General features: G+C 33.8%; 1 protein-coding gene across 1 annotated transcript in view; it reads left to right on the top strand.

Annotated features, from left to right (window-relative positions):
* LOC106457450 (dynein heavy chain 8, axonemal-like) overlaps positions 1-12,397 on the top strand; it is a 459,787-nt gene that overhangs the window by 382,111 nt on the left and 65,279 nt on the right. The window contains exons 65-68 of the mRNA XM_022383398.1: positions 1,795-1,950; positions 2,487-2,642; positions 3,097-3,186; positions 10,544-10,636. Coding sequence (XP_022239106.1) covers positions 1,795-1,950; positions 2,487-2,642; positions 3,097-3,186; positions 10,544-10,636 — 495 coding nt within the window. The remainder of the gene's footprint in view (positions 1-1,794; positions 1,951-2,486; positions 2,643-3,096; positions 3,187-10,543; positions 10,637-12,397) is intronic.

Here is a 12,397-nt window from a genome sequence, read left to right on the forward strand (position 1 = left end):
TTTGAAATTTACTAATGTTTTCCATTTGTACTTCTTGCCATTGTTGTTGACTTTCCTATGGTTGCTGTTGACGTCTCCAGCAACTGTTGGAGACTTTCTTCCTGTTTCCTTTCTTGTTCCAGTTGCCACTGCAGTAGTCTCTCTTCTTGTTTATTTTCTTTCTCCTCCAACCACTGCTGTAGTCTCTCTTCTTGTTTATTTTCTTATTCCTCCAACCACTGCTGTAGTCTCTCTTCTTGTTTATTTTCTCATTCTTCTTGTTTCTTTTGCTGTTCTTGTATTGCTGCCATCAAATCTGCTAAGCTTTAGTTTGATTTGCCTCTTCTCATTTCATTCTTCTTCTTTCTTTTTTTTTTCTTCCTTTCCGTCCCACTTTCTGACACCAATTTGTTGCGTATCTGCTTGTTTGTTAATTTCCGGTAGATATTCTTTCCGAGGAACTTCAGCGATACAAGTCCTTTCTTGATTAATCCAGTTTATTCTTTCTTGATACAAACTTTTATTACACAGTAATTCCACAGTCAATACGTCTCTCGTCACTTTATAATACATGCTATAAATCACAGTGATTCACAAGCTCGATAACTTTGTTCTATGCGACGACTGCAAAACACACACAATTTACGGCTCACTGTCACTACTGTTCTGTTGACTCAATTATCTATATCACGCTGGCTTTCTTTGCAAGGTTTATATATATTAAGAAAGAGGGCATCTCGAACACACTAGGGTTGCCAAGCAAATTCATGATCCTTCGAGAAACTCCAGCGTGCATGCTCCCAGCGTCACATGACTTCCGCTATCATAACAAATGGCAATATTTCATTTACTTAAATAGTTGGAATAATCGAAATAGGACTAATTGGAAACACTAGTTTTTGATTAGTTGATTATTTTTGTGGCATTATTCTGATTTAATTATAATTTTGATTAATCGATTATTCAATGTAATCAGCGTAACTGATGCTCTTAGGTAATCGATTATTCAATGTAATCAACGTAACTGATGCTCTTAGGTAATCAATTATATCAAGTTGACTGCCCATCTGTACCTTTGCCACTTTCAAAGCATATAAAAAGATATATATATATACCTTATTCTGACATTTGTTTTCCATGAAAGCTTGGAAAAGCACGATGATCCTGAAATTTTCCTAATATGTTTCAGTTGAACTAGTCAGATATTGCTTCCTATAATAATAATAATTGATACTTTAATATTTCATTATGCTGGGAGTTTGAACAATAAGTAAAAATTCACTTTGGAAACAATACATTCAATGCACAAAAAAGCATTTAAGTATTTCACAGGGCTGTATGTGTTGTTTTGTGGTCATGCAAAGCAAATGATCCTGGAATCATATTGTTAGCATTAAAGGTTTTTGCATAAAACAAATTTTTATATTAATATTTGAATATGAAACTGATGTGGATACTGCCAGAAATATTTTGAAATTAATGTGTGTGTCACAGTAACTGTTAAGCTTTTTTGACATATTTAGTAAAGTTTTGCAGCTGTCTTCACAGTCCTTTATTTTTTTAAGCTACATGTACAAACATAATTACTTGCTTGACTTAATATGTCGCATTAAATTCGATGCCTTGTGTTTAAACTTCATTTTGGGTAGTGATTTCATACACTTTATATTGACTAATAAATTTAGAAAAGTATAAATGTCACTATTATACAAACCAAGATATTTCTTACAGTGTCACATAGCTTTATAATTCCTGTAAATGTAATGACTATGTCTTTTACAGATTATAATAAGTTATCGCTAAGGTTTCTCTTAGATAGGAGAATGGAATTTACAAGGATTGCCCAATGATGACCTTTCTATTCAAAATGGCATTATTGTAACCAAAGCATCTCGATATCCACTATTAATTGACCCACAAGGACAAGGAAAATCTTGGATAAACAATAAAGAAAAACATTATGGTCTTTTGGTAAGGAAAACGTTTTTTTCTTTATGTTGCTATAAAATTAATATACAGCTGTAATAGTAAGTTTTTGTTGTGATAACCATGCTAGTAAGTTTTTCTTGTGATAACCATGCTAGTAAGTTTTTCTTGTGATAACCATGCTAATAAGTTTTGTTGTGATAACCATGCTAGTAAGTTTTGTTGTGATAACCATGCTAGTAAGTTTTTGTTGTGATAACCATGCTAATAAGTTTTGTTGTGATAACCATGCTAGTAAGTTTTGTTGTGATAACCATGCTAGTAAGTTTTTGCTGTGATAACCATGCTCATGTCAGTTTGGAAATTTCCTTCTTCAATCAAACCATGGTACTACTTAAAAGTGTGATAAATCTGAAAATCCTTTTTAACCCATGTAAGTCTGCAGAACAGAATTTTAATGTAGTTTCTTATTGTATTGAAGAATTTGGGTTGTTTTTCTAATACAAATTGTGTTATCTGACTTCAGTAGAGCTCTTTAATATACAATTAGATAATAATAATACTGTTTTGTATTACTCTAGATTACATCTCTTCATCACAAATACTTCCGATCTCACTTAGAAGATGCACTTTCAATGGGAAAACCTTTACTTATTAAAGATGTGGAAGAAGTGCTCGATCCTGTCCTAGATAATATTTTGGAGAAAAATTATGTTAAATCTGGAACAAGTTATAAGGTTGTATATTTTCTACCTTACCTCTTATATCCATTATCCCAAAATCTTTGTTTAATTTGCTTTTTCACTTTTTTGTTGTTCCAATATGTAACAATAATTATTGACAGCCCACTGAAATAGGGATATAAATAGCTAATGTTATAAAACAAATTACACAGGTGTAGCATCTGTTGATATACATACCCACCAATAATTATTTTATGTAATTTCTTTAACTTGTCCATTATAAATTGGTTTCCAGCACTTGTCTTATAATAATCAATATCACATTTTCAATGCAACTGGGCAGGTTAGAATTGATTTTGCTCAAAATTAGTTTTCAGATTATGGTAATTTTGAACTTTAATGTCTATATTAACTAACATATTTCTTATTTATATACAGAAAATACACTGCTCATGAATATTAAATCTAAAAATGAGGTTTATAAAAAAAACATTTTTTTCTTAATTAGGTGAAATTAGGAGACAAAGAATGTGATGTGATGGAAAATTTCAGGCTCTACATAACAACAAAACTAGCTAATCCATGTTTTTCTCCAGAAGTAAGAACAATGATTTTCAAATAAGCAGAATATGCGTAATTAGAGTATTGTTATTATACTCATAATTGTGTAGGATGATTGAGAATGTGAAAAATGCCCTAATGTCTGTTTAAATAATATATATATATATACATCTTAATATGCTATCACTGTTAGATATTATTTTGATAAAGGCAGTAGTGTCCTGGATAGTAGATTGATGCTATTTTCTCCCATTCTAGTGGAGTACCACGTTTGCTAATCCAGAGGACCCTATATCAAATGCTATTTTCTTTGATCTGAAAATTAATGTCATCAGAACAGCATTTGAAACTTAGTTGTATAAACATTGTGTATGTAATAAGTAGTAATTAATAAGTAAGTGTAGGATACATGTATAAATGAAAGAAGTAATTAAGTGGACAGATCATTGTCATAATCAAAGTGTGATTTGTTGAGCAATTCAATAGCACATACATGTAAAATCATAGTTATTCTTGTATGGATATATCCAAATTTTGTTTGTGTGTGTGTGTTTCTGTGCTAAAGTGAAGTTACTACACAAACATTAAGATACAAACAGTTGTGATTCTGTTGGATCAGTATTGTTGTAAGCTAATTTTTAATGTTTCAGTTTAGATGTTAACTAGAAGGTGAATGATGTTAAAGTAGTCCTAGAATACCTAGAATGTTCTAGATGACATCACAAAAATCTTGTAACAAGGCTACATTGTAAATATGAGAATCAGTGAAGCATTGAGTCAGTTTTGTGTTTTCACTTGGTAGAATGATATTAGTTGTCACATATGATCAAATCAGTTACACGATCGGTTAGCAGTGAAAAATGTGCAAGTTTATTTATACATTAGTCATGGTGCCATTAATGAGGTATTTCCATTTGTAATCTTAGGCCTACATGTTACAAAGGTGTACAAGATAAAGTAGCCTGTATAAACATTAAGGAAGAAAAATGGAAATTGGACTTGGACTTGGCCTTAATTTCACCAAATAATTTAAAAGATCCAGCCCAATGAAAGAACAGTGTTACAATATGGTCTAACACCTATTACTTAATTCACAGTATTCAATGTTGATTATTTATATAAGTAAATTATAAATGGAAATAAAATGTTTAATGTATCTTTAATTTATGCAAAACAGACATTACTGGTCTATAATATCTCTGGTTCAGCCCAAGTAGATTTTAGCTGGTAAATATATTGTCATTTAAGTTTTGCTTGGACTCCAGCAAACAGTGATTTGTTCTCATTTGAGCCCAGCTGAAAACAACATTGCAAATATTCATGATTAATTGCACTTTATATAAACCATGTCCTAGATCCCATTGTATATGGGTGTCAGCTACTACGATCATATTTAAGCAGACCAAAGAAACTTAAATTCATTGGAATTCACTGGGAGACTTGAAAGATGTATGATAGAATGAGATTGCTATGACTTCAGTTTCTACATCCATCTTTATCATGAAAACAGCTATTGATTTCAAGATATGTCTGGGAGTTTTTGAACTTCTGGCTAGTTAGGGTACTTTAATATCAAATATTTGTTTATTATCTTGTTACTGGTACTAAAATATATGCCCAGCTCCATCACTGTGATTGTTTGCGATAGAGGGTTCTGTCTCATAACCATAGTCTTCTCTTTGGTAATGAGAGAGTTGGTCTAAATTGGCTTAAGATGTGGATTCAGAGCTTGTTTCTCTTCTTAACACTCTCTTGTATGAATTTTTTTACTTCATTAAAGGTTTTTCTTTGAAATATTATATCCTTTGGCTATATGTCATGCAGTTTAACTGTACAAACATCCTTCCTCCAAATGGGTTATAATGTATTTCTCCATCCATATAAGTTTATCCATGCTGGAATTGCACTTTTCAATAGTTGGAAATGTTTGATGGATCAATTATATACCTGCTAATTTTATTGCCCATGGCTCACATCTGTAGCACAAAGGCATTAATTACCTCATCCATATTAAGTGCTATTAACTCTTAGTATTTCAAGTTGTAACCTAATTGCTAAATCTTTTTCTCACTGAATTCATATTATTCCAAGTAACTATCTTTATTGTGAAATTTTTAATCAGAGCAATAAAGCATCCATAGAAACTACAAGATGCATGTGTGTCAATACAAAGGTGTGGATATGGCAGTTTTTAATAAATGACACATAAATTTTATTTACAAACAGTAAGATTTTTATTTTCCAATTGATGTCAAAATAAATATATGAGTCAGTTTTATAAACTAGATTTTTTACACTAGGTGTCTGTGACTTATCGGTGATAAATTTCAACAATAAACAAACAGCACACAGTCCACTTATTTTAAAATAATATACTAAGACAAGTCAAACATATATACAAATGTTTGTTACACTGTTTTTTATCACAGTGTATCCAGAGCTTTAAATAATTGTCTCTTTTTTTGTCAAAGTCCAGCCAGGCTGCTTCAGTTACTTTAGAACACACTTTGACAAGATGAATTACTATTCCTGCTCTGTTATTACAATACAGTCTTTGACACTCACTCTTTAAAATTATCACTATGACTATTGGTTACCACAATTGTATCCAGAACTGTAAATAATTATCTTCTTTTTTCATCAAAGTCCACATAGGCTGGTTCAATTATTTTAGAATACAATTTCACAAGACAAATTCTTCTTCTCAACTCTATTATTGCAATACAATCTGTGATAAGTTCATTTTAGAAATCTCCACTATATGCTCTTTATGGCTAAACTCACAATCTTGAAGTCTAGATCTATCTATTTATATGTCTATATCTAACTTCAACTGCATTTTGGATGTATATTTATAACACCCAATAGAGGCCTACAACTTTCCACACATTACGAGATATTATGATGTAATAATACTTGAGAAAAACTTGGAAGGTTCTAGTAACATGACACAATAATACAACAAATGCAAATTTACAACAGTTGAACTATACAACGTATGATTTGCACAGTTAGTAAACAAAACAACCTACAAAAGCTATCACTTGTAAAAATAACTAAATTTAACACTTGTGCTACACTTAAACCATCTAAATCATAACATTCTCATTAAACTTAAACAGTTGTGTATATCTAATAATAAGCCCCTTTTCAAGACTGTTTTCAGTCTACCATTCTAAAGATTAATGAACTACCTAACATGTTTTTCAACTTCTAGAATGCCTTTTGCTAAGGTAGTTTCCATTCCAACATTTTTGGTTGGTCTTTTGTGGTCAATCAATGGTGCAGTGACTTCAACATAGTTTAGGATGAACTTCCTATAATATTCTGCTAACCCCAGGAAAGATCTGACTTGCTGCATGGTTGTTGGAGCTGGTGCATTGTGTTTTCAGTTTAGCTTCTCCTCTTTAATGGCTATTTGCCAGTCACCCACCTTGTGTCCAACAAAGTCCAGCACAGAATAACTAATTTTACATTTAAATGGTCTGATGATCAATGTTTCTTCCGGTAATCTTCCCACCTGGCTGTGTGAGTCATAATGTTTTTCCACATAATGCTCGATGTTGGTGGTTTTGTGCAACATCTTTCTAATCATGAGGTTGAATGTTGTTGCTGAGATGACTAATCCAAATGGCTTTTTTTTTAACTAGTACCATCCATCTGGTGTTACAAAGGCTGTATTCTCTTTAGATCCTTTCTCTATCATGATCTGCCAATAACCTTTATTTAGATTAATCTTGGAAATGAACTTGGCACTGTCTAGTTTCACCATGATAGCCTCTGGATTGTCCATATGTTTGGAGTTAAACTTTGTCAAGAGGTTCAGCTTTTTAGAAATCTATGCAGAATCTGCCCCTCTTCTTCACAATTACCACTGGTGAACAGTAGGTGGAATTCAAAGGCTCAATGATTCTGGCTTCTAACATTACCTCAACATCTTGCTTGATCAGGTTTCTCATCACTTTCACCTTAGAGTCCCTTCTGTTGACCACTTCCTGCCCTTCAAAACGTCCTTTCCACTCTAGGTTGAATTCATTGCTGTCTGTGGGTAGCAGAACTAAGACCTTCTGTCCGACCTTGAAACAGCGATCCTTAGGGTTCTTGTCATAGAAGTGCTTCTGACTTCCTTGAGCTGCATACAAACTTTCTTGAGTGAGTTAACAGTCAGTTTCTGAGGTCAAACACATACTGGTATGTCTTCCTCACTTCTAACTCTTTTTCTCCTATCCACAGTTCCTTCAATATCTGCATTGGACCTTGTACTGTCCTTCTATACAGTAACTCGAAGGGTGAAAACACTGTACTCCATTGTGGGACTTCTCAGTAAGCAAATACTGCCTGCAAGTACTGGTCCCAGTTATGTGGTTTCTCATGGGACATATTCTTCAGCATGCTTTTTAAGACTCCGTTGACTCTCTCACAAAGTCTGTTACATCTAGGATGGTAAAGAGCTGCCTAGTGCTGATGAGTCTGCATACCTCTTGTATCAGTATTGAGGTAAATTGGGTCCTTCTGTTACTCAAGACTTCTTTTGGAAAGCCTATTCTGCAGAACAATTCCAGAAATACTTCTTTTCTCTCCATCTCTATCTTCAGCAATGCTATGGCCTTTGGGTGACATGTCACACAGTCAACTACTGTCAGCACATACTGGTTGCCCTTGTCAGATACAGGTGCTAATTGTCTGATCAAGTCCACAGCTACTTTGCTGAATGGCTCTTCTGTGAGAAGCATCTCACCCAGTGGCATCTTGGCTACCTTCCCTCTAGGTACTGTCTTTTGACAGATGTCACATGACCTGCAGAACCTGGTTGTGTCTCCAATGATTCCCAGCCAGTGGAACTTGCTGGTGATTCTGTCTGCCATACTCTTAGCTCCTATGTGTCCTCCCACAATTGACTTGTGAGCCTACTTCATCTATTGAGTGCAGTATTCTGTTGGTACTATGATCTGTATAACTGCCTTGATAGATCCAGTACAGTACTCTCTTCCAGTTCTCTATTCTGTAAGTCTCTTTCTTCATTGTCTTGTGTTTGACTTTTTTCCAGGCACTATCCCAAAGTTTCTAAAGTGAAGGGTCTTTCTACTGTGCTTCCTTCAGTACCCATAGACCTACATTCAGGATGTCACCTTTCGAGACTTGCAGGGGCTTGGTGTCTTGCTTTCTTTTCTTTTCTGAAGCTCTTGTGGTGACTGCAGATGCCTCATCAGTCTCCTTTCTGTCTGGTTCTTCCAAACTTCTACTGTGTGGTATATTATCAATCACCAAGTTGTAGAGTGATGCCTTCATATGGAGTGTCCACCTTTATTCTTGCTATGAGAAACTTTCTCACTGTTCCATCAATTAGTACATACAGATGTACCTTGCCCGTCATCTGGTTATTGGATACTAGACTAGTTCTCACTGCTGCACCCAGTATCTCATAAGACTTTCACTTTGCTGTCCTTGATATATCCTTCACCTACCAACATGTTGTGGTTTGTTGGCACCTCCCAATGCTAGCCACATTCTCCAATTGCTACTGGCACTGTTGACCCATTTGCTAACTTCTACTGCCCATCAATCATGATCATAGCACTTCCTTCTTCTGCTGAATCTGACAAGTTGTCTCTATTATGTTTCTTCTGGCAATCGTCTGATAGTCACTCATTTTTTGTAATTTGCCAACACCATCCTACAAAGCTGATGGCTGGACCTCCAGCTGCTTTATGTTGATATTTCTGCTGTTGCTTGTTAGTGACAGACTTGTAGAATCGTGCAATATGCCACATTTTATAACAAGCATAGCATCTCTTCCACTTTTTGTCAATTGATTTCTTGTCACCTTTTGTACCATCCTGCTTCTGGTCAGCCACCCCTGGTTTCAACTTTGACTGGTTATTCTTGGACTTACCAGTTATACTCCCTCCATGGGCTTCCATATACTGTTTTGCCAGTTTGATCATGTCATCTATGTTTTCAGTGCTCTCTCCTTTAGGAACAGTGACATGTCAGTGGAGCATGTAACCAGTCAGTCGACAAGTTATATTACAGCTACGAGTATATAAGTCTATTTTCTGGTTGTTTACGTCTCTTCAACCACTGTATATCCTGGCTGGCTTACCACTGTCAGTTTGATATGGCCTGATTCTTTGCAGTGGGTGTCTGTGACTTTTGGCAATAAACAAACAGCACACAGTCCACTTGTTTTAAAATATTATACAATAACAATTCAAATGCATATACAAATGTTTATTTCACTGTTGACCATCACAATTGATAATTGTCTCTTTTTCATCAAAGTCCACATAGGCTGGTTCAGTGACTTTAGAACACACTTTGAAGAGTATTCATATTTAAATGAGTCATTTTTCCTGCCCTGTTATAACAATACAGTCTGTGATATTTTCACTTGAGAAATTGACACTATATGCTTTTTATGGCCAAGCTTATAGTCTAAATATATCTAACTGTCTATATATGTCTATATCTAACTCAAAATACATTTTAGATACATATTTATAACACCTGACAGAGGCCTAGAACTTTCAATACATTTTAGATACATATTTGTAACACCCAACAGAGGCCTAGAACTTTCAGTACATAATGAGATATTATGATGCAATAATACTCGAGAAAAACTTAGAAGGCTATAGTAACATTATATAATAATGCAACAAGCCACATTTCATGACAGTTGAACTACACAATGTATTATTTGCACAGTTATGTAAACAAAACTATGATAAACTATCACTTGTAAAAATAACTAAATTTAACATTCTCGCTATACTTAAACTATGTAAATCATAACACTTGTATTAAACAGTGGTGTATATCTAACAATATGTATTGTTTAAAAATGCCACAAGAATTTTTTTTCAGCTACATCAAGAATTATATAAATGTAAGGCTTGTATTTCATTATAAGTAAGAATTTGAATGAGATATAGCCTTGTGGTTAGCATGCCCAGGTAGTGAATCTGAGAATCTGTTTCATGGCCCTTTGCTTCTAAAACTTCTCTGCAGTGGGTACAGAGTGACAGTCAAATCTCACTATGTGATCAAACCAGAATAGCCCAAGAGCTTACAGTGGCAGCTATCGACTAGTTGGCTTCCTATGTATCGATTGAAATTAATGAACAAAACTGAATAAGAATATATATATATTATGCAATTTTTTTTTCATCAGAGTATTGAAGCACAGGCAGAAAAACTGAAATAAAATGTACATGTATAATGCAAAGGTATAATACACATAAAGTTCATTTACTTTGATAACAAGTATGGGAATGTAAGTGTTTCAGATAAATTGTATATTATATAAATGTAAGTCCTGCATCTTTTAAGTTAAAATAAAATAGGTTTTTGTAATGTTCTAATATTTGATACATTTCTTCATTGTGTTACAGGTTAGTGCTCGTACATCAGTCATAGATTTCACTGTGACCATTAAAGGTTTGGAAGATCAACTTTTAGGTCGTGTGATTATGAGTGAAAAGCAGGTATGGCTATTCTTTCATCTGAAAATTCATATCAACTAGTTAAATGTTTTAATTTTTATATAATGCTAACCTGGAATATGTACTTATAATTATTTGATGAAACAAATTTGTTGTTTAAGTAACATTTTAGTAGCCTTCTACACATTGCTGATTTAGAACTATAAAGGTATTTAATCATGAAAAACTAAACCGAAAGACTACATTATCGTAATATAGATTTCAGTTTATAATACTCAGAATGCTATTATTTTCATAAAAAATATCACTCTCGTTATCTTAGTAGTTTTACAATAGCAATATATGCTCTTGTCACAACGTATTTAAGATTGTTTCATGTGTAGCTTGCAAAAACTACATATTTTTTGTTCAACTTGGGGCATGATGGCTGGTATAACAAAATACGTGACCCAGCTAACTAATGAACAAATATTTGCTGTAAACTTCTTATCAATGCTATAGGTATAGCTGCCAGTTTGGCTGCCAATTTGGACTTCATTTCTTTAATTCCACACTCAATCCTTTTTTAGCTGCACCTTTTTTTCACACCTAAGGTGTTTTTTTATTAGATATCATGACTTTTGTCAATACAGATCAACAAGCCACAGCAAGTAAAAAAGTGACACTTGATAGTAATCAGCATTAGCTTTTGGATCACAACCTTATTATTTGGAACAGACCTATACTTCACAGAACCAACCAGATTGTTTAAAATGTATGGTGGTAGTTTTCCTCTCTAAAACAGTGTTAGTAACTTATTTTAGTAGTAACACCATGGCATCTAGATTAACAGTTTCTTGTCATCATCCACATGCACTTGCTACAGCCATATCAAGCATAATTATTTATGCTAATTGCTTAAGTTAATATCACGTAATGTTAAATGCTCTTTAATTATGAATAATGAATAATTACCATCCACCCATATGATACTTTTGAAAACTTGAGCTAGAAACTGCTAATCTAGTTTCCTTGGCCTGACAAATACTTATATATCTGCACGTACTTTCATCCTATAATTTTGCTGCTCTAAATCAGCCGTCTTTAATCCGAATGGCAAACAACTAAAATGGGTAAAATTTAACCCTTAGGTGAAGCTGCAGCAAAATGTTTTGACTGATAGCTCATATAACTTTTATGTTTTTCTATCAAATAAATTCCATACTTTTGGTGTAAAGAAGAAAAGAGAAACAAATTCAATCAAAATTGGAGATTTCATATCTTGTGTTTCTTAATGGATTGCCTTGAAATCTGATATGTGAAGTAAGGGTCCAGTAGCACACATCCACTGAAAATATATGATAGATTGGATTACCACTCTTTTCTCACACTTATAAAATAACCTAATTGCATGAAATTTGCCCGCCAGTGGCACGGCGGTATGTCTGTAGACTTACAACGCTAGAATCCGGGTTTTGATACCCATAGTGGGTAGAGCACAGATAGCCCATTGTGTAGCTTTGTGCTTAATTACAAACAAACAAACAAGCATGAAATTTAGTACATACTTTTTATATATGTACGTTTTGCTTGAAAAATATATCCATGTTTTTTAGTATTTACATATTGTTACAATAGCGGAAGTCACGTGACGCTAGTAATACGTGATGAGATTCTAGAAGGATCAGGGAACTTCACAAATGTCCCAGCATTTTCTAGACGCCCTCTATTTTAGTATATAAGCCGGCAGATAAACTGATAACGGGGGATAATCGAGTCAAGCCATAAATAAAGTGTGTAAATCATTGTGAATTATAGCGTGTG

This window comes from Limulus polyphemus, unplaced genomic scaffold (assembly GCF_000517525.1).
Source record: "Limulus polyphemus unplaced genomic scaffold, Limulus_polyphemus-2.1.2 Scaffold333, whole genome shotgun sequence".
NCBI classification, from domain to species: Eukaryota; Metazoa; Arthropoda; class Merostomata; order Xiphosura; family Limulidae; genus Limulus; species Limulus polyphemus.